At 38.3% G+C, this 20,753-nt stretch overlaps 2 protein-coding genes across 2 annotated transcripts in view; one reads left to right on the plus strand and one right to left on the minus strand.

Annotated features, from left to right (window-relative positions):
* Nucleotides 1-20,753, plus strand: part of LOC145436382 (protein bicaudal C homolog 1-like) — a 788,516-nt gene that overhangs the window by 283,488 nt on the left and 484,275 nt on the right. The gene's annotated exons all lie outside the window — the stretch shown is intronic.
* On the minus strand, nucleotides 7,427-19,312 carry LOC145436870 (cyclin-Y-like protein 1). Its single transcript, XM_080314076.1, has 5 exons — nucleotides 18,944-19,312; nucleotides 16,832-16,904; nucleotides 14,398-14,488; nucleotides 13,153-13,272; nucleotides 7,427-8,596 (listed from the first exon to the last, which is right to left on the minus strand). Exons 1-5 carry the CDS (start codon nucleotides 18,960-18,962, stop codon nucleotides 8,525-8,527), a joined length of 375 nt encoding a protein of 124 aa, XP_080170202.1. The 5' UTR covers nucleotides 18,963-19,312; the 3' UTR covers nucleotides 7,427-8,524.

Consider the following 20,753-nt stretch of genomic DNA (forward strand, 5'->3'; position numbering starts at 1 on the left):
AATGTCGGCTGACAACACGGCAATGAATGGAAAGTATGGGCCGTCCGGCAAACACACAGCGCGTCTGGCTGCAGGTTTTAAAACCAAATGTTTGTTTAGCTGAGTTGCGTGCATAAGCAACAAATTTCAGTAGCAATAATATGGCCTACTCGCTATTATAACATGGAAAGACTTGTACACACTACCCCGGTTGAATGGTGTGGAACGCCCTGCGCCCTCTCACGGTTCATACACTTTGTAAGATACAACATCATTATGGTACATCGCCTATATCTGTATATCACGTGACTTATATCTTTCTTCTCGCAACCACGTGACTTACCATTTATCAGCTCGTGCATTTCAATTACAAACCAGACTCATATGCGATATCCTACTGTATATTCCATACATATTCGACCAATATATCTATCTGAGGCAATACTGTCGTTGCATTCACGTTGGAGTTGTCAGATCAAGGACTAACACAGGGACGTGCGTCTACTACGATAAGAGCTAAGTATATCTACCCAGCCACACATTACGTGGGACTCAGGTTGCAACTCTAGCAGGTTATCAGACGCCATATCTGGTCTGCATGGTGCCAACTCGTGAGATGATTTCAGCTTCAACGAAGGACGAATCGCCTCCTACACAATTGGACTTACAACTGCTATGGAGCCATCCAGGACTTTTCCAGACTTACACGGTAAATCCGTTTATTTGACTTCGAATTTCGGGAATGCATTTTGCAGTGAGAATGATTTATCTCACTTGGCTTTATCGGCTAGCAGCAAATTTCTTCGTTATTGCTCGATTCGTGCTTTCTATGTAATTATATTAGTTGTTTGTGCTCCTATATTCAATGCTATAACATTCAGAGAACCAGATTTGAGTGATACTCTGACACTGACAAGACGTTGTTCATTGGTTTCGTTTTTACATTACGGCCTTAAAGTCCGTTATTTTAATCTTAGCGTTTTCCTTTCTAACGATATTATCACATCAATTCTACGTCGGGAATTTCACTGTTGGCCGCCCGATAAAATCGCTGCTCTACCCCGTGAAATCGAATAATAACCACCGATCCACTATTCAATATTTTCATGTAGAACTTCACTTTCGCAGGATTAGCCTACCTGACTCGTTTACCAAACCATTTGCTTACAGTTGTTTAATTGTTCAACAACTCCATTTCGATTTTTATTATAAATTTTGCGGTTTTCCTACCTTCACATTACCGCGTAAATCACTGCCTACCACCGTCGTAATCTACCAATCTATTTTTTTGTCAGTTTTTTTTTAATTCACGGCATCTCCGTGGTACATAAATACCAATTCCATGATTTAATTTCGGAATACTTCTTTAAACCTAATTCATAAATTACTTTTTTCACGGTTTCAACTTCCACCTATTCATTCGTATAGCGATTTTATGTGTAATTCATGCGACATTTACTTTTGCGCGTATTTAAGCGCTGCCTTTTTAACTACCGTAACTATTCCGTCAATGTGAATTCGATAACAATAGTGAGTAGTGACGCGGCCTTTCGCCCGACTATAGCATAACATTCCACCGGGGTTTAATATGATAATTCTGCGGCAAAATCACCTCTTTTTAACCGAGAGTTTCTATCTCGGCTATGAACTATTAAGATATATCAGTAGCACTGGGAATTGGGATTTCATAATTAATTTTTTTTCTAACTTCAATTCACCTTATCTAATTGCGCGTATTCGCATAGCCTCGCTTTTGCTACAATTTCTCATAATGGTTATTTGATTTTAATCACATATTTGTATTACTTATAACTCAGCCTTAAGCTGGAATTTGTGAATACGGAATTAATTTCCCATTTTTTTAAACATTGACTTCTTATTACTTTCTTATAGTAGGTCTTTTACATATTCGCTTACTTCTAATTACCCATACTTACATAAGGCCTCTTCAACACGGTGACAAATTGTCATTTTTCATCGTAATTTACGTCCTTAATACCTACCTGCGATAATGTCATCTTAACATACTCAGATTTTACAACCTAGTTACATGCGATTAACGATACATTTATTTTACCCGCAATGCCATTTGGACGCAATATTATCTAAACATCCCGTGATATATTTTGGCCACGGACATTTCCCATTCATATATGCTACTCCGACCTAGGAAATCAAGCGTGGTTTCGGTGGTGTTGCGATCCAAGGCACGATTTCGACCCGGGGGTATCCGAGTCTTCTCAAAGCGTCGGCCACGGGATTGCATACCCTGGCCCGGAACTTCCGCCCTGATCAAGCGGTTGGACGGGGTCAGTGTTGTAATTAAACTCGTGTGTCTACAGCGCTCAGTCTCGCGATATTTACGAAATCTGATGCTGACGTTCGCATCGCAATCTGAGTCATTTCTTCGATCAACTAGGAAGTCCGTACTTACAAAAGCGTTACAGTCCATGTATATGATATATATACTTTTAATGTGAAGCACGAGTCTTACTTACGCATTTGTGCATTCCTGTCGCGACGTGTTCAACGGCACACGTCAATTTATTTCCGGAAACCTTTTTATATCTGGATAGCATATGGCGCGCAGATTCAGCGATATGTCTGGATTTGTGGTATACCATGCTGTGTACATCGCTAAGGGACTTTTCTTGACATGACTGCGTGTTCGCAGCACTAAATTCGTACATGCCATTAGGCTACCTAACAATACACACATTTGTCATGACTTCGGCTATTGTTATTACATTCTCTTTACAATTTTTTTACACTCTACTTTCACGACTTACTTCGTTATATAATTAAATGACGAATTCCCCGCGTTACGCTACGATTACATTCATCTTGACATGCTTTGATGCGAATATTCCAATACTATATACTTTTGAGCTGATCAAAACACCCGGATAACCAGGCATAATTCCCATTCACTTCGAGATTCCGTCAACTTTTATTAATTTCTACTTGAAAGCTCAAATTACTCACAAGGCTTATATAACCGCCTTGCGTCGCTCCGTCACGTATGGAATCGATTCAATACTTAGTACTTACGCTTACATTATAGCGTACTCGGCTCATTTCATCCCTATCGGTGCAGATTTTCACCACTTCATATCTGGTCCGCTGACAAATAATGTGTTTATTTTATTTACTTTCTTTTTCAATTTGTCATTAGGCTATAATTGCTATTATTATTTTCCTACTTTGTGAAATAAGCCTTTTTGCTGCCGATATTGCTATTGCATCCCAGATTTCGTTGTCGCCTGCCACGGGTCTATCGCGAACCGCCGAAATGCTCTCTGCTACACAACAACCTCCGCTCTCCGCCTATGTCAACATTTCGGGACATACAAGTTCAACATGGCTTTGGTAACACCACGTATATATACGCGTTTTTAAGTCGACTTCGACAGTCGTGAAGAATATTCGCACAACAGGCGATACACGTTTTAACCTTGGCGGAGTGAACTAATTGGATCTGAATACAATCCTTAATGAGCAATGAGCATTGACTGTTAATTACCCCAGGCAGGTTCGCGGCCCACGGTGCACGGTTTAACTGTATATAAATAATTATTCGGTCTCCCTAAAGACTGATGGACATTTGAAATTTCCATCGCGATGAATTTCTTAATCCTTGGAAGAATAGGATTCATGGACTTTTTTTCTATTATATTATATTAATTTTCGGCAATCGCACGTGGAAACCACGCTTCTCTTGCATGGCCGGTTATCGCGGGAACAATCCCGTGCCCCGGATACCCAAAGTGGATTTTGATTGACAGACATTTCCCGCAACCTCTTCCGAGATACTGATTTGTTTTGCCTACATTTTGAGAGATACTTGCTACTTGGTTTGTATAATTTTCCCCTATTGCGGCAGACTTAACGCCGCCGCCCGTACCGTCTAATGTGATAATCGGTCTTCCCCGCTGTCGTGGGATTTTCGGCGGCTAACAATAACACATATCTACCCCATTTCCCACACTAATGACCTATTCGTCATGCCGTATTCCGCGGCTCCTTTGTTTGTCATATATCGAACCGATTGTCGGCCATTTTGTATTCAATTGTCGACCCTTTTTTTCGTGTTTTTTTTCCTTTTTCATTTTAATACAGCTTTCATAGAATTGCCCTTTACAAGCCGTTCTGGTATCTTGAACCGCGCGTTTCGACTACAGGACGCCGTTTGAATAATTTTCTATTCAACTCCATTGACTCATAAAAGCAGTCTCTGGTCGCTATAGAAAACCCAGACATCAGTTTCCTACTTCCGTTACTTCCTATCTTCTAATACCACGTGTTTCGATTAATTTGAAAAGTAGTTTTGACTTTAATATGCTCCCAAACCATACACTGGATTCCGCTTATATGATTTTGCCTTTACAAATAACATACACTCGTTTTAGAGCTACCACCAATTCGTTCTAGCGTATGACGCATTCGCCAGACCTAATGTCAATTCCTTTGTGTACATATTTTTTTTTTCTTCTTTCGTTCTTTTAATAAAACACAAAAATTGCCTCAGATAACCAATTCGCCATTTTGACTATATTAAATCTTACCCTTAACGTGTTATCGTCACGCTATCTCATACGGTTGCATTGCAATCATGTTTTATAAATATTCCAACATCAGGCTACAATATCGCATTTTAAATTGACGTTGTTATCACCCTTCTACCAACACTTTATTAACTACACACTTCGGCCTTACCTCGTTAAACCACATGCTATGTGTTATATGTTGAAATTATTTCGTTTCGTAATCTTACTGCTATTCAATGCATGTAAATTTCATTTTCTATTGTCGCTAATCACGCCTTTTTAGCAGAGGCGATGTGGAACGCCCTGCGCCCTCTCACGGTTCATACACTTTGTAAGATACAACATCATTATGGTACATCGCCTATATCTGTATATCACGTGACTTATATCTTTCTTCTCGCAACCACGTGACTTACCATTTATCAGCTCGTGCATTTCAATTACAAACCAGACTCATATGCGATATCCTACTGTATATTCCATACATATTCGACCAATATATCTATCTGAGGCAATACTGTCGTTGCATTCACGTTGGAGTTGTCAGATCAAGGACTAACACAGGGACGTGCGTCTACTACGATAAGAGCTAAGTATATCTACCCAGCCACACATTACGTGGGACTCAGGTTGCAACTCTAGCAGGTTATCAGACGCCATATCTGGTCTGCAATGGCAACTAACTAACAATTGTATAGTCTCGAATTTGTAATTTTCGGAACTTGGTTGTTGTGTAAAGCATGTTCGCATCAATACTAGTCAGGGGTCACGCTTACCCGAACACGAACTCTCATATCGATCTCGCCTTCATACACATACCACCTCTTTTTGTCACCTGTCCTTTTTTATTATCTTCCTTTACTTTTCATTTTGTGGGCATGCCCACTTTTTACATAGCCTTTGCCTGGTCAAAGTCTGACTTCAAAGACTACTCCAAGTCGTTTCGACGCCTTCCTATCTTCTCATTGTATCGTAGTCTTGTGGTGTATTGAAATCATGAAATAGTTAATAATAAATTTAATTGAAGCTACACAAATGAAATATGCAAACAAACTGCGCGAAGTAGCCGCTATGCCACAGCATCGGCTTCTACTTCCGAAAATGTCTCCTAATCATATTGTCAATAATGTGCTTTTGTGCCGATTGAAAGCATAGTAGCTCCCGAACAACGATACCGAAAGTATGGCACTCCTCGACAAAATCTACCATTACAAACAACTTACTCGAAAACTTTCCATGCGTTACATTTTCTTTTCACGTGTCTTTGACATCGTTATAACTACTTGTACTCCACTCGGAATCAAAGCCGTTACACTTCTCGTGTACCAACGATGACTCCTTTGCATCTTAGGTAGCATTCGAAACTAACACTATTATATTTCCTCAGACTTACACCATTGAATAGCAGTGAGATCTGTATTGAACCAAATCAACGATAACGATTTGTGACGATCGAGTTGACATGACAAGATATCACGCAGCAGATCTAGTTGCCGAGTCCGGATCTAATCAGAATTCACCATTCATATACTTTTCCTTCCGTAGTCGCCCTAATATTCACCATACGCACTGAGCGATCTTTTGGATCTGTCTCCTTCATCATTTTCACTCATCATGCCGACTTCATACATCCGACACTCAGACACGGACGATTCTCCGGCATTTGACGTTTCGATAACGGCTACGTTACGGTCCAAATCGTCTGAAGCGAGAGCGCAAACTTGTTGTTTTACAGAGATAAAACCCAACTGTTCGTAAATCGACGAGTCGGAAGTGCGGAAAAAATACACCAAACCTGGCCGCACTTCGGTGTCAATCTTCGTGGCGTACATAACAATCCAGCTACGATTGAATATCAATTGGCATTGAACGAAAGCAGGTACCGACTGAATCAATTTGAAATTTCTCATATCCCGAACTTCAGTGTTTATGACCACTTTAAAACCGTTTGGGTGGAACACTCCGCTGATTGCATGGATTACCTTATCAAATCTATGTACAGGCAACGTCTGGTGTTTTCGGACATACGAGAAACGTCCGCCACTTAGGACTAACCGGTCGTCGTACTAAAACGTGGCGTGATTTTTTGGTAGCAACACGACTGGTTGTATTCTATTCCTAAACATAGAAGATATGCGGAAACTAGAAATCGTCAAGTTTATGTATCAGTTTCACTGCGGTCGTTGCCCCGAATATTTCGATGACTTCTTTACCTCTGAATCAAAAGCGCACAAGTACAACACACGCGTGTCCACGTCGTCCAAGTATCATGTGATCGACCGAAAAGATCATCGCTCTATCAAATATGCCGGACCTGATGTGTGGAACAGTATCTCGCCGACCATCCGACAGTTGACGAGCATGTCCACATTCAAGTCGAAATACAAGCAATTACTACTAAATAAATACAGTCCATCCTCAGGATTACCGGACCACGACTGACCTATCGATATCGCTTCCCAGGACATGCCGCCCTATTTCTTGTCGCATTCTTTTTTCTATACTATCTTTCTTACTTTCATTCAGTGTGCATGCCTCCTCTTTACATCGCCTAGGCCAAGGTGGGTGTTTGATTCCATAGACAACTCCTAGTCGCTTCGACATCTTCCTTTCTTTTCATTGTATCGCATTTTTTGTGGTGTATTGAATTGATAAAATTGATGTGATGATGATATTGGTACCAGCACTCGTGTATTTGCGTAGGTGTTGATAGCCGTGCCGGTGTTGAGATCGTAGATAATAGCTTGGGTTGACACACTCGTGGCGACTATTTTGTGTTGCACGGTCTTGGAAAATTCGACATCATCAATACTGTCAAAAGCTGCCTTTATGTCCGACGTATTGTACATAGCTAAAAGAACGCAACTGTAGGAGCACCAGTTGGACAATCGATCGGGTCCGCATCACGTCCCCGACATACGACGGTTCGATGCTAATTATGGTTGAAACGAAAACTCATGTCTTGTTGCGATCTTCAAAGTTTGGCGCTTTGGGGAAGTGAAAATATCCAGCACTGTCTCTGAGAATCAGCCCGCAATCGTCGTTGTGACTGAACGAAACAGACGTGAAGCGCGAATTTCGATCCCTGGTAGGCCGGATCTCCCCAGCAAGTCTGAATTGGCTGTAGATCATTCTCAATTCGTGCCTCATACCGCCCTATTCAGGATAAACCCCTTGTCGATCACAGTGTCGTTTTTAGATGTTGATCGATGCTTCAATTTTGTTCATAAGCTTGGAGCAACGACGGCGGATGAATAGAGAAAACGGGGGCATAGGTACTACCGGATTTCGACTTTTGGAGTGTTTGTGATTGCTGCATTCCTCGATGAGAGAATTGAGAGTAACACACCGAGCGATATGATTTTCTGCAATAAACCTTTTGCTAGTTTCCAATTTTCTCACATATTGATGCGTGAATAAAATGTTATCATCTGCATCTGGAAAAGCCTCAACCCCAAGTGTCCCGCGAGGATCCAACAAAACAGACAAATATAACTAATCAGAAGAAAGTCCTCATTGTCATGCCGCGCGCGAGTCTCCGAGGCAACATTACTTGTCATCACAGTCTTCCAGTAAGCTTCGAGTGTCATTGCTCTTCTCGTTACGATTCTTTTCCAGAGTAACTTCACTTCGTTGCAAAACTTGACGTGTAGCTGTTTGCTTTCTTTGCGAATGGGCTTCAGGATAGCTTCATGAATTTTGCTGGTCAACACGTGAAGCTTTGGTGAGATCTCACGCACTGGACGGTATTCGGCAAGTCCTACGAGCGCTTTACGAGTAAAGTAACAGGCTTCGTCTGCCGTACGTGCCGGCTTCGTGACAACTGACAAAGATAGCAGGGTGTGCAAGCCGTCTGCCTGCCGAATGAGTTTCTTCAACTTCACGTTTCTTCTTGTTACATCATGGTGCAGCATGCACTTTGAAAGGTTCACGTCCGGATGCATAATAGTGTTGATAACAAGATACGATATCTCACATATCCTCCACAGTCATATCTTTCAAAATCTGGCAGTAGTCCACATTCCAGACAGCTTGATCGTCCCATACTTTGGAAGACAAGAGAATAGCACCTGAACACAAAATCGACCAAATTACCAGCTATAAATCAAGTTATCATAATTAAATAAGGGAAAGCAAAAATCGTGATATAGCGAATATATAACGAAACACATTCTCATTAATAGCATATTGCCACAGTGTAAAGACCTGGCTCGCCTGCACAAACTACCAATGTCGTTTCGTTGAAGGTTAACTAAATACTGTTTTTTGAGTGGTTCTAGTTCTAGTTCCGTGTTTTGAAAGAGATTTCTTCTAGGTCTTGTTCTTTAAAAAAAGGAATTAGTTGCGGAACAACTAGAAAGCCAGTAGGGCGATTTTTTTCCACACGTTGAAATTATGTCAAAATTGTAGCGTTAGGTCACAATATGAACTTTCTTTCTCTATTCTTGACAAGATACTTAGTAAGGCATACACTTTCTACCCAATAATGTAGGAAATTATATTTTGTTGTGCTACAAAATTTTCTCATTGTTCCTACCATAATGCGTAATCTAACTACTGGAATTCTTCACATGGGTGGATTTTGTTAAATTGATATTTTTTGATGTAAAAATATGTCAGTTTTTGAGGCAAAAAAAGTTTTTTTTTTCAGGCCGAACCACTTCGTTAGGACAGACATTTCCAACCAGAAATGAAGTTATAAGTAGTACAATTCTAACATTATGTGGGAAAACGCCTAATTTGCATACGTTAGGTCAAATTTAAGATTTTTCAAGGTAAAAAATGTCAAATTCTGATTTTTTAGGTGAAAAAAATCGCCTACTAATGACTATCATGCAGTTAACGAGTGCACACACCTAGCACGATACGCTTCCAATTCCCAGTTCATAAAATAATCTCCGGGTATGCTAATAACCTTTTTAAATAAACCTGAAAAGAGGAAGAACCAAGTCACTAATGGCACCAATAATCTATCAAAGGATCATTGGCAGCGTACCAAGAAGCAATCGATACAATAAAGAACTGATTTGAAGTTTAAATATAAAAACTGTGTATGGGGGTGGGATATAGGCACATATATATTGATGTATATAATTTTTCCGCTGATGAAAATATGTAATGTTTAAATCAGGGGTCACCAACACGCGGCCCGCGAGGTCATGTTTTGCGGCCCGCGACTTGATTTGAGATTTGGGAAGAAAGCTATAAAAAAACGTTTTGAAATGCAGAAATCGACGTGCAATGGTCCAAACACGGCCGAGACCGAGATGCTTAAAAAACGCGTAGGGCAGTAGTTGGGAAACTGGGGGCGTGAAAGTACGTGAAGTAGAATTCTATCATTAACATTCGTAACCTTCCATGCCATCAAACTATCCATTGGGATTGCTGGCATTACGGATGCATTTTGTGATGTGACGATAAGGGGCGCGGGCTTTTTCATTATCTAAAAGGGGGCATGTCTAAAAGGATTGAGAACCACCGGCTTAGGGCTTCCCACGCGATCAAGGTTTACGTAGAGATGGTATTTCGGCTAGTATCGTATCTCACTTTCCAGGTATCGTGCACAGCTCAGAGTTCAAAATGAAATTATTTACAGTGATCCTTTGTTGTAATTTCATTCCCTAAAATATTACTTCATTTGTGGTAACTATACCCATCGCCCCTGTTAGGTAGCACAGCGTGGTACTGACGCGGAGTTTTGAGACGCGGTTGCCTACTTTATATCGATATTGAATTCATGCGGCCTGCGGCCGCGACAAAATTCGAAAAGTGGCCCGCGACCCGTTTTGAGCTGGCGACCTCTGGTTTAAATGGATGGGGACTGAGGAATATCAATATTACAATATGAGAGAAAATCATTTTAATATACTGGCGTTTGTCTCATTCTTGATGAAGTAGCGGTGTGCTTATTAGGACTGTTCAAAAATAACATTTTTTTCAAATGTTACGGCCCACTTAATAAAACTGTTGGCTGCAAACCAATTTTGGCACAATCCAACCAATAGAAGCATTGCTATATAAGAAAAAGTATTATATTTATTTAATAAAGATCAATACAAAAATATTACTGGCAACCCCATGAAATTGTTAGGTTGCATGAAGAAAAATGTACAACAAGTTCGGCTTAATTCCAACCAGTAAAAGCAAAGTTATTAGAGTACAAAATTTTCGGATTTGTAAAAAATAGTATTTACAGTGGAATAGTCTTCAATCATTTACTATGGATCTTTCAGATTATTTATGGCTTATAATAGTATTAACAGAGAACAGCTGGTCTGTGCTGCTCGTCGTAAATACTATTTCAGGCAATCAATAATTGAGATTTTATGAAGGAATAGATCCTATTTATATCAACTATACTGCTTCAAAGTACATTTTGCAATAATTTTTGTTTTGTGGAAACGAAACACCACATTGATTTTCAAGTCCCTCTCCCTCCCCTTCCCCCGGCTTTATATCATCAGTAACATTTTCCATCGAGTTTAGAGCAAAAAAGTTGATTTTCTCCAATTCCGTGGCCCCTGAATTGTATAATCAGACATTCTAATTGGTTCTCCACCATCAATAAAGCAAAAAATATTGATTTTAAAGATTTTTGCATGCAGCGCCACCTAGTGACAAGAGAATTTTGAATCGCATTATCTTTTGAACAGTCAAGAAATTTTCAAATTTTTTTTCAATCTACTTAGAATTCAAAAAAGAACAATATATTTAAATATTTGACAATTCTGAGGGCACGCATTACAAATTTCAAAAAAATTGCTTAATTATAATGGAATGAGTCTCCTTCTGGTTGGAATTGAGACAAATTTCTTGTTTTCCGCTTTCTCAGACAACCTGACAATTTTGTGTGAGGTTAGCCAGCAGGGTTGTAATGACTCAAGTCGTGACTGGACTCGAGTCACGATTTTCTGATGACTCGACTAGAGTCGAGTCATTTTCTCAAATTACGGAAATGACTCAACTTGAGTCAATTTGTGTGTTGACTCGACTTGCAATCGAGTCATTGCGCATGACTTGAACCAAGTCCTATGACTTGAGACTCACACCGTCACCTCAAGACCGACATTTTATTTTGAGGAATAGTAAAATAACCACACTATTGGGATTTCGTCTATCGGTACTGGTACTTGAAAATGCCACCAGAAAATGCTGAAAGTGAGGAAAATTAGTATATTAAAAATGCGAATCATTCAATATCATCAAACACAGTTATAAAAGTGGGTTTAACAAGACTTTACCTTGAAACTGAGCAGTCAACACAATGACTCGGACTCGACCCTCTGCTCTCTGACTTGGACTCAAACTTGACTCGGTGGTGAATTGAAAATGACTCAAGTCGAGTCAAAACTATAAAAGTGAGATTGACTTGCGACTCGGAACCTTGCGACTTGGTTAAAACCCTGGTAGCCGGTAAAATTTAAGAAATATTTAGGGCTGTTTTTCCACAGCTCTCTTCTTATATAGCAATGCGTCCATGGGTTGAAATAGAGCCAAAATTGGATCTCAATTTTCATCAAGCAGCCAGTAAAATTAATAAAATTTGAACAGCCTTATTGCAGCATGTCTTCTAAATAAATAATACATGAAATCAGATAAAAATATACGGTATTACTTCTGTTACCGGAGAAATGATTTTATTCACTTCAAGCGTTTCATTGTTTCAGGAATTCAATTTTATCGGTAATTGATGACAAGACGAATCAACTTGACAACGAGTTCTGTCACAGGGGATTGGTTGAGCTAGAGCAAACAAAGCAGTCTCCCAGGAATTAAAACTATTAGATCTGCTATCGCCTGATCAGTGGGCTGATAGAAATATGAATAATATGTTCATATTGAAATCGGCCCAAATATTTTTACGGCCGACAATCCCCGGGGGTAATCGTTAAGACCTAGTAGAGATTTCAAAAGAAGTTTGTAGCTTATATCAACAATCGTGATGTCATATTTAGCGATACGATTGTTTATGCATAAAACTCTCTCAAAATCCCAGGGTTGTAACCAAGTCACAAGTTTCCGAGCAACAAGTCAATCTCACTTTTATAGTTTTGACTCGAGTCATTTTCAATTCACCACCGAGTCAAGTCTGACTCCAAGTCAGCTAGCCGAGGGTCGAGTCCGAGTCATGGTATCATGACGAGTCTGACTCCAAGTCATTGTGTTGAATGCTCAATTCCCAGTTAAAATATTGTTAAACCCACTGTTGTAACTGTTTCGGCAACATCGAATGATTCGCATCTATATTATACTAATTTTCCTCACTTTTAGCAGTTTCTGGTCGTGTTTTCAAGTACCGGTACCAGTACCAACAGACAAGATATGAATGGTGTGGTTATTTAACTTTTCTTCGATATTACAATGAAATGTCGGTCTTATTTGTTTGAGTCATGCGCAATGACTCGAGTCCAAGTCGAGTCAATACACAAAATGACTCGAGTCAAGTCGAGTCGTCGGAAAATCGTGACTCGAGTCATTACAACCGTGCAAAATCCCATCTAGTCACCGACGATCACCCCCCTGACGAGTGTCAGCCGAAAATATTCGGATTCATTTGAATAAGAATACACTATTCAATAGTACCGTGTGTCGAAGTACTGTTGGCTGCCTGCAAGAGAATTCTTACCAAAGTAACTATTGCACATTCCGCAGTCAATTGCGTCGCGCTAAATAACGTCCTGATAAAACGATTAATATGCCGATGCTCCGGCTCTCGCTTGTCGTAATCCGACAGCACATGATCGCGCTAAAATGAAGATCGAAAAAACGCGGTTGGTAAGTCTTGGAATCGTATTATTGAATCAAGCATTGGCAGTTTACTCAGAAACATTGTCGGTCATCAAAATACAGCGCAGACTTGGGCCACAAATTTTCAGATTTTCTATATCAGATAGAATTATTGCTGTGCACTGTACAGCCTTAATCCAAATTGGACTCGAATTAGAATTATTGCCACACGGTTTATTCCAAATTAGAAGAATCGCTGCACAAGTTTTTTCCAAATTTGACAAGAATTAGAATTGTAGCTACACACTTTATTCCAAATTTGATTGAAACTAAGAATAATAGTTGCAGTTTTTTTCAAAATTAAACTAGAATTAGAATGATAGCCACACAGTTTAGTCCAAATTAGATTAGAATTATAGCAAGAATTTTTTCAAATCAGATTAAAATTAGGATTATAACTATTTTTTTCCAAATTACGTTGGAATTGAAATTGTGGCTACGGTTTATTCCTAATTAGATTAAAATTAGAACAATAGCTACGCAGTTTATTTTCCAAGTTTGATTAGAACTAGAATTATAGCTAACATTTTTTTTCAAATTACATTACAATGAAAATTGTGGCTAGTTTATTCCTAATTGGATTAAAATTAGAATAATAGCTCTACAGTTTTTATCTTAATTAGACTAGAATTACAATTATCGCTAGCTTTTTATTCAAATTAAGTTAGGATTAAAATTATAGCTACAGTTTTTTCCACATTCGAATTCCCGACAAAAAACTTTTAAATTGAATGGAGTTTGTTGATATCAAATCATAGTTCATGCTCATAAGTGCGGGAATTGCAAATGTCTGTGCTCAGAAAACTCGGCGCGATTTGCAGTGTACAGTTAGCCTGTAGCAATTTCAGGTAAACCAGAAGTTAGGCTAATATCATAATTACAATTTGATCGTAGAAACATTTTATAAATTAAACTAGAATTAGATTGATGGCATCTGGCTTTAGAATTAACTAATTGTCCAAGCTTGCCACTAACGATCCTGATATATGTAAAAATCGATTTCGGGTTTACAGATTACTGGCGCCGGACATAGTACAAGTCCTCAAACAATACTATCAACTATTACAAATTGAAAATATCTCACTGTCGAAGGATGCTTTTTTTCGTTGAAAATTTCCTTAGTCTTCTTTCCACTGTCCCATTTTTCGATGAGGTTATAAACGGCTAATGCCATGCTGTAAAGAGAGAAAATACGGATGGCAACATTATGGGGTAACAGGAATTGTTTCAACTTGTGACTGATATTGCAAATTGATTATGAGTGACTTGAATCACAAGTGAGTGCTAATTTTAATTAATGGAGTCGCATAGCGAGAGATGAGATTTGAGAGAACTGAATTATCAGCTCCATGCCACCGAGAGTTAATTTATCAGCAATTATAGTTTCCACACTATTTTCCACTGGATAAGGCTGTAATCCTGGATTGCTTGTATCACAGCATACGAAATTGTAATTACTATAGAATGTAAACATGGAATTGCCGAATCTGCTGCTGGAAACTGGAGGATTGCCGGCTGGGTTGTAACCAAGTCACAAGGTTCCGCGTCACAAGTCCGTTTCAATAATATAGTTTTGAGTCAAGTCGAGTCATTTTCAATTCACGACCAAGCCCAAGTCAGTGAGTAAAGGCTCGAGTTCGAGTCATAGTGTTGTAACTCTAGTCCAATCACTATGTCCACTGTTTAGTTTTTAGTTCAATCCCGTTCAACCCACTTTTTTCAACTATGTCCGAGTTACATAGAATGGCTCGCATTCATAATATCGTGATTTTCCTCAGTCCTAACAGATTCTGGCTCTATTTCCCAAGTATCAGGACGGATAGACGAAATGTCATGTGATGACTTGGTTCAAGTCATGCACAATGCACATTACAAAAATTGACTTGAGCCAAGTTAATTTCGGGCGTTTAAAAAAATGACTCAAGTCGAGTCACCAAAATATCGTGACTCGTCATTACAACCCAGATTTCTGGCGATATAAAAGCTAGCCTGCTGTCCAGAGCGCAGAACTCGCTGAATCTGGTCTTGATCGAAAGCCACTGTCGCGCCGATTCCGACAATCTGAATCAAAACATGATCGGGCAGTAGATCCACCCTGAATTCCCCCTCCAAGTCTGAAATATCGGCATTGTCCCATCAAACGGAGAGTCGCGATGGGTCATTGATACGGTCATTGTTTTGCAGCTGTCCGATTGTTCTGAACAATGCGAATTTCAGATGTTGAGGGTGGTTTTTGATCAAAGTCCCAAGCCTGACAATATTTTAAATTTTATATTTGGAATCAACACCAGATACAATGAATTATGAGCCCTGATCACTTTTGGAGTGCCCGAAATCCTACAGTCGCTGTCCCAAAACAATTCTGATCCCAGACTCTAAGCTGCAATATCACTAGTTGCCATCCCATGTTAGCATTCGATGGTATTACAAAGCCTGGTACTTTAGTGGAAATAACCTATTTGTGAAAAGGTGATAGACCCACAGCATTGTCACAAAGTGCAATGAAATCTAGGTAGGCTCGAAAAAAATACAAATATCTTTTAATGAGATGTAGGCTAGAACTGGCATTATTATATCTTTGGTATTAAATTACCGGAACATAATTGAACTTTTCATATCATTCATACAGTTATGTTTGAATGCTCGACTCGACGCACTTGATTTTACTCGGCTCTAGTTGTCAGTAGATAGATTTAGATTACTGTGCAAGTGCATGCACACTAGGGCTGTTCAAAAACAAAAAAATTTCTTCAGATTTCACTGGCTACGTGATATAATTGTTAGGCTGGTAAAAACAACGCTGCACACCAACTATGGCTCAATTCCAACCGGTAGAAGCGAAATTCCTGCAGTCGAAAGTTTTGAATTTATTTTCGAAAAATCACAATTGTTAGGCTGTCAGTAGAGATGATGCACACCAAATTTAGCTCAATTCCAACCAGTAGAAGTAAACTTATTGGATGTGAATAAAATAGTATTTACGGTGACTAACTCTTCAATTATTTATTATAAAATCATAGAATTAGAGATTTTTCTACCGCAATAACTTCGCTTCTAGTGGTTGGAATTGAGCTAAATTTATTGTGCATCATCTCTACTGACAGCCTAACATTTTCGTGGAATAGGCAGAAAAAATTTGAAATTTTATTTTTTATATGATAGGCCTAAATTCAAAACTTTCTACCGCAAGTATGTTGCTTCTACTGGTTGGAATTGTGCCAAATGTGTTGCGCAGCGTTGTTTTAACCGACCTAACAATTTTATCACATAGCCAGTGAAATAGGAAGAAAAAGTTTTTTTTGAACATCTCTAATGAGCATTGTGCAGTTACACAGACATAAAATTGGGACAAGCAGGCATAAGCTGTTTGAGGACTCAAAAACCTACTGTGTTAGTGTGTTAATTTGCCTACATTGAGTCAAAATTACGATTTTAAAGGTGACAAATGTCAAAATTCTGATTTTTAGGTAAGAAATTGCCGTACTAATGACTATCATGCAATTAACGAGTGCACCTACCTAGTACGATACGCTTCCAGTTGCCAGGACATGAAATAATCCCCGCGTATGTTAAGAACCTTTCCAAATAAACCTGAAATCAGAAGCAACCAAGTTACTAATGGCACCAATAATCCGTTCAATGATCATTGATGGCGTACGAAGAAGCAATCGATACAATCAAGAAGTGATTTGCAAGTTCAAAATATTTTTAAAAAAATGTATCGGATTATGATATCGACGCATGTATATTGATGTACTGGTATATAGTTTTTCAGCCGATGACGATATTTACCGATAAAATGGATGTGGACTGAGGAATATAATTACAATAATATTAGGGAAAATCATTTTATTATGCTGGCGTGTCAATCATTCTTCATGAAGTAGCGGTATGCTCATTAGGACTATTCAAAAATAACATTTTTTCAAATTTTACGGCTTACCTGATAAAATTGCGTGATTGCCTGAAAAGAAAAACGCTGCGAGCCAATTTTGACACAATTCCAACCAATAGAAGCATTGTTATACAAGAAAAAATACGGTATTGGATATATTTAATAAAAATCAATATAAAAATTTTGCTGTGTACCCCATGAAATTTGAAGGTTGTATGAAGAAACGATGCTCAAAAAATTTGGCCCAATTCCAAACAGTAGAAGCAAAGTTATTTGAGCACAAAATTTTTGGATTTGTAAAAAATAGTATTTACAGTGGAAAACTCTTCAATTGTTTACTACAGTATGGATCTACCCCCTTGTAAATACTATGTTTTGAAATCCAAAATTTTGACCATCAAAAACTTCGCTCCTACTGGTTGGAGTGTAGCCAAATTTGTTGTGTTTCGTGTTTTAGACCACCTGACAATTTTCTGACGTAGCCAGCAGGGTTGTAATGAATCGAGTCATGATTTTCTGATGACTCGAATTGACTCAAGTCATTTTCTCTAAATACAAAAATGACTCAACTCGAGTCAATTTGTGTATTGACTCGACTTGGAATCGAGTCAATGCGCATGACTTAACCAAGTCATATGAATCGAGACTCAGACGGCCAAGTGTGACATATCATTTTAATATTGAAGAATACCATACTGCATTAAAAGTAAACACACTCTTGGGATTTCCTCTGTTGGTACTGGTGGTAGCCTACTTGATAATGTGACCGGAAAATGCTAAAAGTGAGGAAATTAGTATAATATAATTGCGAACCATTTGATATCACCAAACAGAGTTATAAAAAGTGGGTTTACAAAGACTTTAACTGGAAACTGAGCAGTCAACACAATGACTTTGACTCGAGACAAAATACCATGACTCGGACTCAACCCTCTGCTCGCTGACTTGGACTCGAACTTGACTCAGTGGTGAATTGACAATGACTCAACTCGAGTCAAAACTATAAAAGTGAGATTGACTTGTGACTCGAAGCCTTGTGACTTGGTCACAACCCTGGTAGCCGGTAAAATTTGAAGAAACTTAGGGTTGTTTTTCCACAGCTTTCTTCTTATATAGCAATGCTTCCATGGGTTGAAATAGAGCCAAAATTGGACCTCAATTTTCATCAAGCAGCCAGTAAAATTTAAAAAAATTTGAACCGCCTTATTGCAACATGTCTTAGAAATCAATACTACATAAAATCAAGTAAAAATGTATGGCCTTACTTCTACGTTTACCGGAGAAACGCTTTTAATCATTTTCAAGTGTTTCACGAATGCAATTTTATCGGTAATCGATGACAAAACGAATCAACTTGACAACGTGTTCTGTCATGGGAATCGGGCGGTAAGGCAGAGTAAACAAAGCAATCTTCCAGGAATTACAACTATTAGATCTGCTATCGCATGATCATTGATCAGCGGGCTGATAGAAATTTGAATACTATATTCGTTCTGGAATAAAGCCAAATATTTTTTGGCTGACACTCGCCAGGGGAACTAGTAGAGATTTCAAAAGAAGTTTGTAGTTTATATCAACAATCGTGATGTCATATTTAGCGATACAATCGTTGATACACAATGTTCTTTCCATTTCTCTACTAGTTGTGTTGACGATTACCCCTGACGAGTGCCAGCCGAAAACGTTCGGGTTCGTATTAATATGAATATACTATTCAAGAAAAGAAAATCCTCACCAAAGTAAGTATTGCACATTCCGCAGTCAATAGCGCCGCTCTAAATAACGTTCTGATGAAGCGATAAATATGACGATGCTCAGGCTCTCGCTTGTCGTAATCCGATGGCACACGATGGCGCTGAAATGGAGATCGAAAAAACGCGGCTTGTAAGTCTTGTTATTGTAGCGACAAATCGAACCTTGGCAGGTTACTCGCAAACATTGTCCGGCATCAAAATACAGCACAGACTTGAGCAACAAATTTTCAGATTTTCTATATCAGATAGAATAATTGCTGTACAGTGTTTATCCAAATTAGACTCGGATTAGAATTATGGCCACACACAGACCCGTAGCAAGAGAGGGCGTTTCAGGGTCGTCAACACGAGAAGATTCTATAATCGTCATTTACGCATGTACTTAACCCTGATAAATTGACGCTATATTAGTAAATTCGAAACACCTCCCGTTCATTTCAAAACAATGTCCTTATTTTTGGGCTGACTAAGCGCCTTGCGACACAGTTTATTCCAAATTAGATTAAATTTAGAATAATAGCTACCGTTTTTACAAATTATAGCTTACTACTAATTATAGCTAACAGTACTTTTTCAAATTAGACTAGAATTATTATTATACCTTGTGTTTTTCAAATTATGTTAGAATCAATATTATATCTACAGTTTATTTCAAATTGGAATAAAAATAGAATATTAGTTACACATCTTTTTCCGAACTAGACTAGAGTTATAGCTAACAGTTTTTTTTTCAAATTACACTAGAATTTGGATTATGAGTAAAATTACGCTGGAATTAAAATTGTAGCTACAGTTCATTCCAAATTAGCATAAAAATACAATAATAGCTGCACCTACACAGGTTTTTACCAAACTAGACTGGAATTAGAATTATAGCTACAGTTCCAGGAAATTACACTAGAATTATAGCAAACAGATTTATTACAAATTAGACTAGAATTAGGATCATTAGTTTTTTCTTTGAATTAGGTTAGGATTAAAATTACACCTATGCTACAGTTTATTCCAAATTAGATTATAATTACAATAATAGCCACACAGTTTTTTTTTTAAATTAGACTAGAATTGGGATTATAGCAACACAGTTTTCTTCCAAATTGGATTTAAGTAGAATTATACTAGATATTTTCCAAATTACATTAGAGATAAAGTTGTAGCTACGATTTACTCCTAGTTGGATAAGAATAGAATTACGTCTAACATTTTTTTTTCGAATTGGACTATAATTAGGATTACAACTATTTTTATCCAAATTACTTTGGAATAAATTGTGGCTAAAGCTTATTCCAAATTAGATTAAAATTAGAATATGAGCTACAGTTTTATCAAATTAGACTAGAATTAGAATTATGACAAGTTCTTTCATCGAATTAAGTTAGGATTAAAATTTTAGCTAGGCTACAGTTTTTTCTAATTATTCGAATTACTGACTCAGCGAAAACTTGTAAATTGAATGGAGTTTGTTGATATCAAACCAGAGTTCAGTTTCATAAGTAAGGGAATTGCAAGTGTCTGTGCACAGAAAACTCGGCTCGATTTGCAGTGTACAGTTCTCGTGTATAGCAATTTCAGGTAAACCAGAAATTAGGCCAATATCATAATTAAAATTGGATCGTAGAAACATTTTACAAATTAAACTAGAATTAGATTGATGGCATCTGGCTTTAGAATTAACTAGTTGTCCAAGTTTGCTACTAACGAACTTGATATAATGTGTAAAAATTTATATCGGGTTTGCGGATTGCCTGTGCCGTACCCCAGCAAACACAGTACAGACCAAAGATGTAGAAA

This window comes from Botryllus schlosseri, chromosome 1, assembly GCF_051294905.1.
Source record: "Botryllus schlosseri isolate E-star chromosome 1, Bs_hap1, whole genome shotgun sequence".
NCBI classification, from domain to species: Eukaryota; Metazoa; Chordata; class Ascidiacea; order Stolidobranchia; family Styelidae; genus Botryllus; species Botryllus schlosseri.

Bases quoted from the DNA above. Each gene is read 5' to 3' on its own strand.
- LOC145436870 (XM_080314076.1), bottom strand. The intron at 14,489-16,831 runs GTAGGTGCACTC...CTCTCTTTACAG, and splicing joins CTGGAAGCGTATCGTACTAG to CATGGCATTAGCCGTTTATA. The intron at 13,273-14,397 runs GTGAGATATTTT...TCTTCATTTTAG, and splicing joins AAAAAAAGCATCCTTCGACA to CGCGATCATGTGCTGTCGGA.